The sequence below is a fragment of the Gymnoscopelus microlampas genome (assembly GCF_963454915.1).
Source record: "Gymnoscopelus microlampas genome assembly, chromosome: 19".
In the NCBI taxonomy this organism is placed as follows: Eukaryota; Metazoa; Chordata; class Actinopteri; order Myctophiformes; family Myctophidae; genus Gymnoscopelus; species Gymnoscopelus microlampas.
The window spans coordinates 35,385,164-35,401,997 of NC_139956.1; the positions used below are offsets into that span (position 1 = coordinate 35,385,164).

At 42.8% G+C, this 16,834-nt stretch overlaps 2 protein-coding genes across 3 annotated transcripts in view; one reads left to right on the top strand and one right to left on the bottom strand.

Annotated features, from left to right (window-relative positions):
* The window catches only part of mllt3 (MLLT3 super elongation complex subunit), a 124,577-nt gene that overhangs the window by 43,849 nt on the left and 63,894 nt on the right, over window positions 1-16,834 (top strand). The window lies entirely within an intron of this gene.
* On the bottom strand, window positions 4,862-5,473 carry LOC311035111 (chymotrypsin A-like; the record flags this gene model as incomplete). The annotated part of the gene is made up of 1 exon (XM_084043191.1): window positions 4,862-5,473. One exon carries the CDS (start codon window positions 5,471-5,473, stop codon window positions 4,862-4,864), a length of 612 nt encoding a protein of 203 aa, XP_083899317.1.

Sequence of the window (16,834 nt, forward strand, 5' to 3'; positions counted from 1 at the left end):
TGCACAGGGTGAAATGCTTGACTTTCAAACCCCCTTCGGGCCTTGAACTTGTCACTCCTTGCCTGATAATGCGTGTCTGTCATTTCAAGCCCCGATTTGGAAAGGTCTAGAGCGTTGGTTCTCAAAGTGGGGTCCGGGGAACCCCAGGGGTCCTTGGGGGGGGGGGTGTTCCAGGGGGTCCCCGGCAAAATGTGTTAATATAGTGTCACAATACTTTTAACCACTTTAACCTTTTATACTTTGGCGATTCAAAAATAGCAGATCTACAAGCTCATAGGCTTGTAGATCGTTAGATGCTAGTTTTGAGAAAACGTGAAAATGTGTGCAAACCTTTGTATACTGTATATATATTTTTTTAAAGTGTGTGAACATTTGTAACTAAAATATTTGCCTCTGGGAGTCCCTGTAACAAAATATTTGAGATGGGAGGTCCGCGACCAAATACATATCATTTTGTGGGTCCTTGACATGGAAAAAGTTTGAGAACCACTGGTCTTCAGTGCCTATTATGTGGGAAATATTTTGGCACACACAGCTATTTTCGAAAACAGTTTTGACACATGTCTTTGCAATATGAGTTCCTTTACATTGGTACTATATCTTGTAGCCAACACTTGTGCACCTTTTGCTGAAGTAAAAGTTTGAATACAGGACTTTTACTTGTAACAGAGTATTTGTTTGTTACGGTATTGCTACTTTTACTGAAGTAAGAAGCAAATATATGAGTACTTCTTCCACCACTGTGGCATTCAGAATTCCTGCCAAGAACCCATTAAGTTCTTTCTTTCCTGTAGCCCCCAACACACACACACACACACACACACACACACACACACACACACACACACACACACACACACACACACACACACACACACACACACACACACACACACACACTCCTTTTTGGGCAGCTGGAATGTCCTACAAATGTAGTATCCGGGCACATTGTTTTGATATGAAGGACAGGTTTTTGGCACAGCTGAACGCCTTAGAGAAGACACAGTGAAAATCCTGAGTGTTCAATTTAAACAGAAAGGGTCAGTTTGGTACGAACTATGGAGTTAAATGAACACCTAGGATTTGTACAGTGTGCCGTAGGCATGCATTGCTTTCAGTCAGATCTTGGCATCGTTCCCCAATGGATTCTCAAGTGTCAGCTGAATTGTTGGGGAAAAAGTCACGCCAGTGAGTTTATAAGTCTGTTTGACGAGTGGTTGCCTTGAATGCCATTTCTACTTCTTCTTTTTTTCAGTCCCTCCAGAAAAACGCGGGGCAAAAATCCTTGATTTTGCGGGCAAAAACTGTTGATTATGCAATGGATAGCATGCAGGGGGTTTATGTGAATTTATGCGGTGAAATTGCGGGAATTTGGGAATGAGCTTGTATATCTGCTATTTTTGAATAGCCAAAGAAATGACACAGATTAAATTGAATGGTTTTGGCCAAAATGTGTGTGAAAATGTATCGTTGTTGTTGTTTACAGTGTGAAGTGAACTGAAAGAGGATGTGATTTTGGTGTGTTGCAGTGTGCATGCTGTTGTGGTTCTTTATTGGAATGGTGCGTTTGATGCAATATTTTGGTCAAACACACACACCTCCCCTCCTCGCTCCCTGTCCTCTCCAGTTTGTATAGTCTCTCACTCTCTCTCTCTCTCTCACACTCACACTCACACTCACTCTCACTCTCTCACTCTGTCTCCCACTCTCACTCTCTCACTCTGTCTCCCACTCTCTCACGCCCCTCTCTCTCTCCATCTTTCCCTCTCTCTTTCGCTTTTTCTCCCTTCCCCCTGTCTGTCTGTCTCTCTATTTCTCTCCCCATTTCACTCTCTCCTTTTACTCTCTTTTACTCTCATCCCCCTTCTCTCTCTCTCTCTCTCTGTCTCTTTCCACCTACTAAACTCCAGCAATGAACTACTGTATGCCCCCCCCCCCCCACACACACACACCCCCCAGGGCACCCAGAGTAAAATCAAAGGCTTGTGCAGGAATTTGCCAGTAATGGTTTTACGATTCCAGCAGAAATCATACCCCTACTTGTATGTGTGGGTCGCAGCACAAAGGAGCCACAGCCATCAAACTGCAGGCTGCCACACACACACACACACACACACACACACACACACACACACACACACACACACACACACACACACACACACACACACACACACACACACACACACACACACACACACACACACACACACACGTTTATATTACTATACTTGTAGGGACATGGTTTTTGGGCAATTTTATGAATGGCATTTGTTACTTGGCGGACCTACAATTTCAAGCTTGTAGACGGTTTCTATTTTCGGGGGAATAACACTGGCGCACAACTCAAGTATAAATCCAAGTCTGAACCTAAACCTCTAAAGGTCTAATCCTAACCCCAACCTAAATCTTTTCCTTTTGCCCCGATGAGGATCGCTTGAGGTCGAAACATTGTGTTTATAAAGGCTGTTTCTCAAAAAACATTTGAGTGCCCGGATCATTGTAAGCCTAACTCTAAAATCTAGATTTGTTTTTTACAATAAAACAACCATTGCTCTCGCGAGGACCAGGAAAAACTATACTTGTGGGGACATTTGGACATTTTGGTACACGCGTGCACACACACACACACACACACACACACACACACACACACACACACACACACACACACACACACACACACACACACACACACACACACACACACACACACACACACACACACACACACACACAGTCACACACACTGCTGGTTTCCTGAAAACAGGAACCAGGCCATAAATGGCTCTCACTCTACTCCTGGTTTTCTCAATGAAAGGGTGGAGGGAGGAAGCAGTTTATTGAAGCATGTTTTGTAAGGGCTGTCTCTTGGCAAGGGGCTGCGACTCCACCTCCACACACACACACACACACACACACACACACACACACACACACACACACACACACACACACACACACACACACACACACACACACACACACACACACACACACACACACACACACACAGCTCTGGTTTCATTAATGAGTCGAAGGTGAAGCCTTTTGTGTCAACTGTGTGCCCACTGCTCTCATCTACTCTCTATTTGTACTCGTATTCGCTGTCGAGCAGAAACCATCTCAATGTTTCTGCTTTTTTATGTTTTTGTTTTGTCAACTTAATGCCCTACTTCATCATACTACAGTGTCACACAAAACTAGCTAAAAAGCAGTGGTGGGAAAAGTACTCACATTCTTTACTAAGCAAAAGTATCAATACTGCAATATAGAAATACTCCGTTACAAGTAAATGTCCCGAATTCAAAATTTACTTGAGTAAAAGTACAAAAGGTATACAAAAGGATCAAAATGTACTTAAAGTACCGAGAGTAAAAGTAGTCATTATGCAGAATGTCCCATTTCAAGTTCTCAGAATGTATACAAATCTATTGGAAAAAAAGCTTATTTACAAGCTCACGTGTCGCATCGCGACGCATTGTGATCTTGTAGATCGTCTATTTTCAAATAGCCGGAATATATAGAGGGCTGAAGTGGTTAATTTATGTTTAGTAATAAAAATCTAAACAAAAATCTAAAAAGTTAGTCGTGAAAATGTGTCTTTCGCTGTGACGCCATGCTATGGAAAACACGCCCATAGGATAAGCTCTGCAGGACGTGCTGTGTTTTTATCTTTTTACATCAAGGTCCACGTTGTGGCTTCTGCAGCGGTCTAAACATCGCCAAGACACGGTAAAAACGCTGGCACTCTGAGGATGATTTGGATGATAATACCTGGCACTCAATGTGTTAAATCATTTTGGAATAAAAAAAGATTTTCTGCCAAAAAAAAAAAGTTTTTCTGTCACCCTCCTCTCCGTCCGTCTTCCCTCCCCCGAACACAATTGTGTTCGAATAGACGCCCGACAAAGCCGGATGCACCACGACGGATTTGAACGCACAACCTCCTGGTGGTAGGGACTTTACCACTGCGCCACCCAAAGCGCCTATGCATCCTGTGCACTTTCATATCGCTCAAAAGCTTTGCTACAACTGGTTCCTGAAACGGGTGGACGCACCATCGAATGACACCTATTCATTCATTTTATTTTGTCGCCGCTGCATGGGGAAAAGTAAAATCTGAGTCCCCCCCCCCCCAAAAAAAAAACTTTCTCATGAATGGGCTTGTGTTCAAGTGTGTCTTTAGTCTCTTGGCACTTTTTATTCATACCAGGCTGCTATCTTGTGGACTGTTAGGTCTGTGGATGGTTGGTGGCTCTTCTGTAACTGAATATTGTTTGTTAGTTTTGATTACACATAACTTATTCTGATCATTTTGAATCCTTGCACCTTTACAAATAACCACCAAAAAACAAACAAATACAAACTAACTAAATTTAACATAAGTGGCGATAGCTCTTGTTTTTAGTTAATTCATTGTTTGTTCTATGTGTTAATTGGCTCCACCAGGCCGAAGGCATGGCCGGGAGTCCCGCGACTACGGGCGGACAGACTATGTCTGTCCGCCCGTCCGTCCGTCCGTCCTCCGTCAGTGTGTCTGTCTGTCTGTGAACAGCTAATCTCCGGCGCCGTTAGCCGATCGGCCAGAAACTGTGCACACACACTCAGAGCAGAACCTATGTCCCACATTTTTCAGATCGGCAAGTTTTTTCATACAGATTTTGTCCAAACATCTCGCAAATCGGTACACAGTATAGTACTATATATCTATAGTCATGCGATCCAGACGGTCAGGTACAGACGTATCTTTACCTGACCTGGCGGAGACATGTGCTCCAAGGAGCACTTCTTCTAGTTTGTTATAGTTATTGTGCAGTGTTTCTTTTTATGATTGTGGGTATTGCCAACGCTGACAGGTTTAGTTAGCAGCGATGGTCTGGTCCATCCAGGAACGCATTTCGGGGATGCTGGCGAACAGCTCGGGCATGTCTGAAGGGCCGCAACTGCTCCAGCTGACGACACCAGCCAGGGTCCAGGCTCCATCTTTCTCACAGACCAAGGGGTTACCAGAGTCAAAACATCCAGAGCTCAAACACATTCCAACAGGGAACAAGTTGTCACTAGTCTCAGCCACGCACACGGGGGACACACGCGGGCCCAACTTGGCGGGGCTGGCCAGCTTAATCAGCTGGATGTTATTCTCTACTAGATATGGATATCCGTAGCGGGGGTGCTTGAAGGCCTTTCCGATCTTTATGGTCTGGATGTCCTCGGCGTTGGATGTGAGGTCGTGTCCTCCAAGGATCACAAGGGCAGACGCATTGTGCACAGTAGTTGGGCAACTGGCAGAGGTAACCACCCAGTTCTCGTTGATCAGGGATCCGCCACAGTAGTGGAAGCCTGTGGGAGTCTGCAGCGACACTTGCCAAGGAAAGGAATGGGGTATAGCCTCCTCACCGTTCACAGACCCACAGCCATACGCAGTGCCAACGAAGGCTAAGCAGTAGAGAAACCACAGGTGCCAGGCCATGGTTTCAATTCGACTCTAGCAGGCTGACTGCAGCGACTTCTATCTGGTTGATGGTTTTGAAGGTTCTAGTCTTGGAGATAGTGGGAGATTCCGGGTAACGCTAGATCGCATCTGACCTCATGGTGTGCCTCCAACACTTTATATGACTAGAGGTTCTGGCCACTACGACGTCACACCTACGTCACACCGCCGATCCAACTGATATGCCCATACATGGAGATCTCTGTATCTGTCTGTCCTTGTCCCTTTCATATCCCTATGGAGATCCCTGATGTCATCAGTACATGCCCATATACGGGCATGCCCGCTTTTGTGCCCAAATATGGAGAGCGTCCCTCTATTTGAAATCGGGCTGATGTGGTCACCTTTTTTGCCTCGCTCTACTTTTTTAATATAATATGACTTAAAGCAATTTTGTTTTACTCTGATCTGTGCGTCTGGGGGGTCCCCGGAACAACATATTTTGAGATGGCGGTCCGCGGCAAAACACATATCATTGTTGGGGCCGTTGACATGGAAAAGTTGGATCACCACTGATATACAGCAACATACTGTTAGGATTTAGAAAACATTTTTAGCGGTGCCAACCGCTCTACACTTGACTTTTGTATGTCCGTCCGTCCGTCCGTCCGTCCGGCCGTTTCAGCACGGGATGAGCACGGCAAAGAAGCAACACATACAAACACAACACACGCACACACACACACACACACACACACACACACACACACACACACACACACACACACACACACACACACACACACACACACACACACACACACACACACACAGACTTGGAGCTTGCCTCTGCCATCTCTCCTCTCATTGGCCACACGTGCCAGTGCTTATCAAAGAGGGGTCCAGGGACCCCCAGCTTATGTCCGTCCGCCCGTTTAAGCACGGGATGAGCACGGGATTTTAAACAGCTATAACTCCAGTTTGCAGCATGCCACAGAGTCCACATTTGGTATGTGGACTTAGACCACCAATAGGGACCAGCATGAATTGCTGAAGCCCCGCCCCCTCTGTCTTCCCATTGGCTGGCCTTCAAACAGCCATAATTCAAGTTCGCAGCATGCTATGGAGTACAAATTTTGTACATGGACTAAAGCCAGCAATAGGAACGAACTGTAATTACTTAAGCCCCGCCCCCTCTGTCTGCCCATTGGCTGGGCTTTAAACAGCCATCATTCCAGTTTGCAGCATGCTACCAAGTACAAATTTGGTAAGTGGACTCAGACCACCAATAGGGACGAACTGAAATGAGTTAAGCCCCGCCCCAAAGGCACCGCTTCCTTCACACTGGGTGTGATTTTTAGATATGTATTTGGCCACGGACCCCCATCTCAAAATGTTTTGTTCCAGAGACCCCCCCCCCCAGACGCAAAGATTTACAAATGTTCCCTTTAAAAAATATATATATATTCAAAGATTTGCACACGTTTTCACGATTTTTCAAAAATAGCAGATCTACAAGCTCATATCGCGGCACTGTGCCACTCTATGAGCTTGTAGCTCTTATTTTTTTTGAATAGTCAAAGAAATCTAAAATGACGGATGCTTTCGCGGTTTGAATGGGTTAATACCTATACTTGGTAACTCAATTGTCTTACAGTACAATACTCAAGTAAAAGTACTTTTCACCACTGGTGTATGTGGGTGAATGTTTTGGTACTGAGGAACTCCACTCAAATGATCCTAAATGATCCGTGGAAACCACAAACAGTGACGTCAAGCACAAAACAAAAATGCTGTGGGTCGTTTTGTCCGACTTCCAGTCTGGCACAGGGTTGCCAGATCTGCTTATTATAATTTTCCTGCAATATTTTATTTGAAAATAGCCGATCTACAAGCTCACAACGCGTCCCATCACAACGCGTTATGAGCTTGTAGATCTGCTATTTTCAAATAGCTGATGTATATGTTAAAGTGCTCATGTGGTCCATAGTTGCGTCTTTTGGGCTGGTTTTCCTAGACCTGGTTGCTTGTTTCTCTCACAGAATCTGGCAACACTGATTATTAGCCTTTTATATATATATATATATATATATATATATATATATATATATATATATATATATATATATATATATATATAAAATAATGATTTCCTCTTCTCTTTGTAGTTGCCAGGAAAAGCGGTAGAATGACACTTTAGTCGTTATTTTAGTCTCAGATCTGTGTAAACAGCGAGGGACACAGCACTGCGCATAATTTGGTAAAACACACACTTGGACCCGGAAGTTGTTTTGACGGGCGCATACGTCACGCTTAACAACAGAATTACCGTACGACAAAGTACTGTATGAAAACGACTATTTGCTGAGTAGTTGAGATTTTTGGCTGTGGAAATAAACAGGTTTGCCTTTTATTCATATTTTGTGTCTTTACTCAGTTTTCAATTTCCAAACCGTCGATTGTCTTTTAAGTGGGGATCACAGTGAAGTCATTTTTCTTGCAGTTAAAGGGGAAATTTGTGATCTAGTCACTATAGTGTGATACTGTTTTATTGTTTGTAGGATACTCTTTGAATTGTCTGTTTGCTTTGATTCATTGTGTCAGTTTTAAAGACCATAGGTGTTCTATATGTGATTTTCTTTCCAAAGTGGGAATGATAAGAGATAAGAGAAGGATAGACACCCGCGTTCATTCACGAAAAAACACAAAAAGTTAAAATATGGAGATACCAAGAGGTTTCTTCCCCCGACAGCAACGAAAAGGTGGTGTAAGCGGTCAGCAAGCACGAGACTGAGTCCAAAACGCATTAACTGTGTCAGAATCAGAATCGGTGAAGAGTAAAATTCACTCTGTGCCGCGTTGCCAAAGAGTGTGATGGAGGAGAATGATCAGAATGATTTTTGTCACAAGGGGGACACAATGTTTTCATTGGCATTTTGTGAAATGGGACATTGAACAAACAAAGTGAGATTTACTGCTAAGTGGAGTGGAGCGTATTATGCCTGATGGGAGGCCAAATACCTGACAACCATTCGCCATTGACTACTGCTGTTAACCCATTCCCCCCCCGGAAGCAAAGATTTGCATTACAAATGTTCGCTTTAAAAAATATATATATACTAAAAGATTTTCACAAATTTTCAAGATTTTTCAAAAATAGCAGATCTAAACGCTCATAACGTGGCACTCGCTGAGCTTGTATATCTGCTATTTTTTGAATAGCCAAGAAAATCTGAAATTGACACGTAGATGCGTTCCCGGTCTTACTGGATTAAGCCGGGAGCTTAGGGAAAATATTCCCTCATTTGTGTCCAACCCTCACGATCAATTATTATTATTATGGTTTGCTGGCAGAAAGACCACTGACTTATTTCTCTGTTGCAAAGAGAAAAGCTGGCGGTAACTTGGTCTGAATCCAGATCCACTTGGATGTCTACCAGACCACTTTTAGAGAAAGCATAGCTCCTCTTACTGTAAATTGGCCATAATAATGTTTTTCTGCAGACTGATTTTTAGTATATTAGATGTCTGTTTCATCTTCTCTCCTTTAATTTACGTTCTTATAACTCAGTGAGTGTTGGTAAAATTGGGCACACTCGGTTAAATTAAAACCACGATCAGTAGCTTGTATGTCCTAAACCTGGGATTTGAACCCAGGTCTCCCGCGCGAGAAAGACCAAATTTCTACCTCTTCTATCATGAGGTAAACCTTGCTTGGCCAGGGGGTTATAGTAATTGTGAGCTTCAGGCAGTGCTACTTGTCAACCAGCAGGTTTTCCTACCTACCTGTCACCATCTAAATGTCTCAGTGGAAGAGTAGGAAGACAGGTATAACAGGTCGCAACACAGCCCCGGGTAGGCAAACCCGGCATGGCTAGGATCTGACTTTTCTAGTCTTTTGTTTCTCTTAATGTGGATCATATAACCGTCCGGTCCCATAACGGTGGCCTAAAGCAGAGGTTCTGAAACGTTTTAATTTTAAAGACCCCAAGTTTGGTGTGCATTAGGCCTTGGACCCCCTTAAACTCTGAGAGTGTACAAATGGGTCCATTTGGTTCCATTTGTACTCTCTCCTCAGAGCTACAGACCTGTAAGGGCCTATTTGGTTCCTAACTATCAAAATCTTTTCTGGGGGTCCCCTGGAAACCCCTCAGGGACCCCCACACTTTGAAAATCGTGTGTGTGTGTGTGTGTGTGTGTGTGTGTGTGTGTGTGTGTGTGTGCGTGTGTGTGTGTGTGCGTGTGTGTGCGTGTGTGTGTGTGTGTGTGTGTGCGTGTGCGTGTGTGTCGCAGAGATCAGTCCCTCTGGCAGCAAGTCTCCTAAACTTTGATGAGGTCAACCGCGGATTGTTAATCTTTGTGTATTGCAGAGGGCTTTCCCCCCGGCGTGGCGCGGTGCGGTCGGGCTCTATTGGTGCAGCGTGCTCGGGGCTGCATGGCCACATCTTCAGGATATTGGCTCCATGTGTTGAGCCCCTATGAGGAACATGTGCTCCACTCTGCCGACTGTATATTTTACCCTCGCAAGTGTTTTCATACAACCCAGACGACTGACTTATATGCTTTGTTGCGTGGCGGCTCGAAAATAGCCGATCTACAAGCTCACAATTGCGGCGCGTTCTGAGCTTGTAAATTTAGGCGATTTATTCGGAAGCGACGCAGAGCTGCTGATCTGGCGTGGCGGGGAAGCGATTGTAACCTATGATTTTCAGATTTCCTGCACGCAGCCTCTGCAGATGTCGAAAACGTAAAACTGTGTCTCCCAAAAGAAAAAGATTTTAGGCAAGAGAGAACTAAGCAGCCGGGATCTCAAAACAGCATGAAGTCTCCCAAAACAAAATGACAAATGGTGCACATGATCCGCCGTGGTTTCTCCGCATTTCCAGTGCTTCCGTTGACTGTGATTGTATGCCGGGAAGCGTTTGAAAATCGAGTGAGTCAACAGTCTGTCTTGAGAGACTCACGGATTAAAGTTGCTAAGTCGACTGATTTCAGTGTCTTATGGGAAGCAAGTTGTGCAGTGAAAATAGCCGATCTACAAGCTTGCAAATACAGTAGGCTATTTTCGGTCATTATTTTTAAGATTTTAACAACATTTGACATTTTTGAAAACATTTTTCAGTCGTGACAATTGATTTTGCTTTAATCCATGGTGACTAGTGCTGTACCGATGTGATGATTTTTGGTGATTCATAAGAAGACCTCACCGGTGTTTTTGAGAAGTTATGAGTTCATGATAAACTTAAGAAAATGCACACTTGTGATTGTGTCTGACAGACATGGCCTTTTTTTTTGCAAGCAGGACAATATATAGTCTCTTCGGGATTCAAATAAAAAAAAGGGCAAAAGTAGCAGATCTACAAGCTCGAAACGCGATGCGTTTCGAGCTTGTAGATCTGCTACTTTTGATGCTTTGGTGTGACGCCTTAGTATGATCAAGTAGGGCGTAGATTTATGGAAAAAAATACAACAAGTTCAAATATGGAGATAAGTGGTTTCTGCCCGACAACAACGATATACACATACTGATGTAGCAGCAGCGGTGCCGTTATCCCAAATGGAAACGGTTTGGCACCGGTTGTGAGGCACCAGAATAATTCATAAACCAGAGGCAAGCCGAGCTGAATTGAGGAGGATTTGTTGGAAGAGTACTGAAAAGGATGCAACACACACACACACACACACACACACACACACACACACACACACACAACACACACACACACACACACACACAGTCTCAAGGGAGGTATGGGAGTTTGGCAGCAAGCAACGCCATTTCCCTCTGAGGGGCTTGTTTGTGTTAGCATCATCTGAGACTTGCTACCATGACACCCTGTGGCACAAGGACACACACACACACACACACACACACACACACACACACACACACACACACACACACACACACACACACACACACACCTTACCATCTGTATAGTGTCCCTAGTGATGGGCGAGGCTTCACACTGTATGTATTTCATGTCTGGGACCTCATTTCATATTATGGTGTGGTTGACACGCCATCAAATGTTATACTGTATTTGTTGCTTGCCGTTGGGCAGAAACCTCTTACCTCTTCTAAATGTTTAGTAGTATTACGATATACAATACCATTATATTATTAGATAAGGGGTTTCTGACCCGACAGCAACTATATGGCGCTTGAAACAAAAGTTTCAGTAAGTGCCTTTTTTTTGCATTTATTTATCTCTGTCTTTGGAAGTTTAGTTTTTACCAAGTTGTCTTATTATTTTTTTAAAGCTGATTAGAGATGATGAAGTCACTGGGGCCACAGGGTTTTGGCCCCTGGAACCTCAGGGGCCAAACTGCGTTGACCCCTGTAGTTTAATGATGTCTTATTTCAGGGACGGTGGTCATTCGACGAGAGAACTCACCCATACCGAGACACTAATCACCACCAGTGGTGGACCAAGTACTGTCTGAGACAGTTTTTGAGTAGAAGTATCTAGGGCTGTCACGAAATAAGATGACGATTCATTTTCACCCAAATAATTGCGATTTCATGAATTGTGTTTCTGTTGTTGAACATTGGACCGTTATAAAATTACATTTCTGTTTAGCCTGTCAGGCTTTGACGTTACACAGGGTAGATGTGACAAATAACCTAAATATACTTAGCAATGACTGGCATATGTAATACATTCTTTTATAGTGGAAATAGCCGATCTACAAGCTCACAACGCATCGCATTGCGATGCGTCGTGAGCTTGTAGATCTGCTATTTCCACTACTTTTTGAAACAATTATGATAATTTTACAACATGGAAACGATTATGATGATTATGCTAAATAATTGCTATTATGTCAAATAATTGGCCTGGAAGTATCTGAACCACAGTGCTTGAGTAGAAGTATCCGAGCCACAGTGCTTGAGTAGAAGTATCTGAGCCACAGTGCTCGAGTAGAAGTATCTGAGCCACAGTGCTTGAGTAGAAGTATCTGAGCCACAGTGCTTGAGTAGAAGTATCTGAAATTGTATCTGCTACTTGAAATGCATTCAAATAAACATTAACCCATTCAATCCAGGAACGCATCTGTGTCATTTTACATTTTCAGCTATAACCATTATTTTGTACTTTGGCTATTCAAAAAATCTTGAATATTTTTGCAAATCTATGAATATATATTCAAGGGAAACACTTTGACTCAAATCTTTGCTTCTGGGGGGTCCCTGGAACAACATATTTTCAGATGGGGGTCCGCGGCCAAATACATAGCATTTTGGGGGGCCTTTGACATGAAAAAGTTTGAGAACCACTGATTATAGCAACATAAGATTTTTCTTTTTTTTTAGAAGACATTTGTAGAATCAGCCAGAAGCAAAGATTTGAGTTAAAAATGTTTGCTTTAAAAAAAAACTGCATATTCAAAGATTTGCACAGATTTTCAAGATTTTTCAAAAAAATAGCAGATCTACAAGCTCATAGCGCGGCGGCTTGTAGATCTGCTATTTTTGAATAGCCCAAAAGTATAAAATAATTGTTATAGCCAAAAATCTAAAATGACGTATGTTGTATGATGATGATGTATGTGTTTCCGGGGGCTTAGATTGGATTAAGTGTCAGCGGTCAGATGCGGTTGCTAGGTTCTCGAACTGTACACACACAGACTGGAATACTGACTCACATCCTGGTTCTGGGTTCGAATCCCATCTCTTGACCCCCGTGCCACGTCGTCGTCACCCCCTCCTCGCCCTACAGTCTCTCTCCTGCCATGATTCTTCCACACTGTCGAGTCCAGCAAAAAGCAAAGGGATTCTTTTCCAAATAAAAATACCTGACCTTTTTCGCACAGATTGAGTCATGGTGATTAAGCCATTGAGACTGGAATCTGTCATTTTAGATTTCTTTGGCTATTTTTGGAAATCGTGATTTTTTTTTTTTTGTGCAAATCTTTGAATATATATATATATTTTTTCAAGAGATTTTTTTTTACTCAAATCTTTGCTTCTAGGGATTCTTATGTCTTCTAAGTCCTAACAGTTTTTTGAAAAAAAAAACGTATGTTTCTATAATCAGTGGTGCTCAAACTTTCTCATGTCAAGGACCCCCAAAATGATATGTACAGTATTTGGCCGCGGACCCCCATCTGAAAATATGTCGTTCCAGGGACCCCCAGAAGCAAAGATTTGAGTTAAAGATGTTCGCTTGAGTATATATATGTTCAAAGATTTGTAACAATTGTTCAAGACTTTTCAAAAATAGCAGATCTACAAGCTCATAGCGCGGCACTCGCTATGAGCTTGTATATCTGCAATTTTTTGAATAGCCAAATAAATCTTAAAATGACACAGATGCGTTCCCGGTTTTAATGGGTTAACCCAAAGCGTGTGCAATGAATGATTGCTCTGCCGGTGCTTATAACCGAGGCTCTCGAATCAATGTGCGGTGATTAGAGGACACTGGTTGTTTGCATGGTTTGATATCCAACGCTTGAAATGAGATTTGGTGACTCACTCACAGATGTAGCGGAGAGGCCAGCTGAGTCACAGCCAGCAGCAGACGGGTGGGGATGGAAAGGAACGCCACTTCAAACTGGGAAATACTCGATACCATGTCTAAACTACAGTAGAGCCAGTGTTGCCATGTCTTTGTGTCTTTTGGGCTTGTTTCTAAAGTGTAGTGGCTCATTTGGGCTTGCTTCCAAAACGATAATCGTTTAAACTCCAAATTAATGTGTTTTTGTCCACAGACCCCCATCTGGAATAATAATTTGTGCCAGGGACCCCCATACCAGATTTGTGTTGTTCAAATGTTTCAAAAAATATTCCACATTTTGCACTTTTTCCCCCCAAGATCTTTTATTTTAAATAGCAGATCTACAAGCTCACAACGCGTCGCATCGATGTCTTGTGAGCTTGTAGATATATTTTCAAATAGCCGATGTACATAGGTTTATATAGTGCTCATGTAGCCTTTAGTCGCTTCTTTTGGGCTTGTTTTCATAGACCTGGTTGCTTGTTTCTCTCGCACAATCTGGCAACACTGCTGGAGACACCGCAAATCATGCTGAATCCACCATACCGGCGTTAATAATAATGTCAGTGTCTTTTCACAGCTTCAGCCGTGTAATAGCCTATTCAATAGTGTACTTAAGTTGACGTTGGCTAAACATCATTGCTTGTTTTAATACGTCGCAGATGCTTGAACTTTGTCCGTAAATCACTTTTTCTCCCGGGACAGTGTTTTAGCTAGACTAAACAAATCAACACACACTCAAAAACGCATTAAACACCATTGTCTTAACTTTGACAGAAAGCAAACATGCAGTGATATATTATTGTGTTGGATTATCTATCCAACACAATAGGCTACTTGATCCCAAGAAAGTTCAACGTCTCTGCAAGTGGAGTTTCATACCCATACAATACTCGCTCCTCGGTCATTCGATTAACCTACGTGAGCAAGATTGAGTCTGTTATTGGTCTTAAACCATTACAGTCTGCCATACCGGCGCTAGCAAGGATTTACAAAAATGTACAGTCATTTTGTATTTTAACCCATTAAGACCTGAGGCCGATCAGTAATCTGAAAAACGTATGTTTCTGTATCAGTGGTGCTCAACCTTTTTCATGTCAAGAACCCTCAAAACGATATGTATTTGGCCGCCGACCCCCGTCAAAATATGTTGTTCCAGGGACCCCCCCAGAAGCAAAGATTTGAGTTTAAGATGTTCGCTTGAAAAAATATATATATTGAAAGATTTCCCCCAAAAATCTAGATTTTTCAAAAAATAGCCAAAGTATAAAATAATGGTATTGGTTATAGCTAAAAAAAAATCGAAAATGACAACGATGGTTAACCCATTTAGACCTGAGGCCGATTCTAAAAACGCCTTCTAAAACCTAACCATAGTTTTCTGAAAACGTTCAAATTCTTTCTAAAAAAAAAAAAATGATGTTACTGTATTATAGCAACAACTAATGAGACACAGAGGTGGCATCCGGATTGAAAGGTATAACAACGTATAGGTAGAAACAGGTCTCAATGGGTTAGACCAAAATGTGGACGCCAGAGAGTTAAATATCAGTTTCGAGACATTTTCGTTTAATTGCCCAGAAGCCCTATGGCAGATGCATTGTGTGACTGACTGCCATTGTTCTGTGAGTGGCATCTTCAGCAGGGCAGCTGGATGGGTGGGTGAGTGTAGGTCCTGAGTCATGCTGGATGGCTGGGTGGGTGGCAGTAGTAACTAAGTACATTTACTCAAGTACTGTACTTAAGTACAATTTTGAGGTATTTTTTTTTACTTTACTGGAGTATTTCCTATTGTCTATATTTTTTACTTCTACTCCACTACATCTCAGAGGCAAATATTGTACTTTAACTCCACTACAATTATTTGAAAACATTAGTTACTTTGCAGATATAAACGTATTACGTTATAAAACATACATTAGCCCTATTTTATACCTAGGCTGTTTGAAAATAGCCGATCTACAAGCTCACAACGCGTCGCATCGCGAGCTTGTAGGTCTGCTATTTTCAAACATTTTAGTACTTTTACTTTTGGTACTTTTACGCAAGTACATTTTTAATTCCCGGACTTTTACTTGTAACAGAGTACTTCTACATTGCAGCATCGATACTTTTACTCAAATAAAACATTTGAGTACTTTTGTGTGGGGTGTGTGTGTGTGTGTGTGTGTGTGTGTGGGGGGTGGGTATATGTCCTCCTGAGTCATTCTGAATGGGTGGTGGGTGGGGGCTGGGTGTACTTTACTGTAGGTCCTGACTCATGCTCCGTTAAAAGACACGGCCCGGGCTCCTCTTTCAAAGCTACTGTAATCACTGTAAAAGATTGGAGTGGATTGTGTTGCATTTAATTTGGTCTCTCAGAGACGCCTTGGTGTAACGCCAGCTGTGCGTCTGCCTGGGGAAATGCAATAGGCTAGAACAGGCTGTTATCGCTATCAAACCTACACCTACCGTTTGTTTGTTTGACTGTTTTTTTGAGTGGTGCCAACCACTCCTACACTTGACCGTGTGTGTGGGTCCGTCCGTCCGTCCATTCGGTTGAGCACGGCCTCAACAGCTGCAGCAGATTGCAACACAAGGATGCAGCCAGTTACACTAATTCAAAGGCACCACTCTCTTCACACTGGGTGTGATTTTTTTTTTTTTTAATATTTGACTAAATCGATTAAGCACTTAAAGGACGACTTCACCCATTTTCAACCTATGTTCATATAGTTGGTCCTCACTTAATGCTCATGATAAAATGGTAGCATTTTTTTCCTACTCCGTCTGCGTCTCATAGGAGGGCTGTGGAGACTTGAGAAACCTGCCTAGCAGTGACATCATCGTTTTTTTCCCCCAAAATGTGCGAAGTGCTCCTTTTAGTAATGAGTTATGCTTAGTTACGTACTGGTGTGTG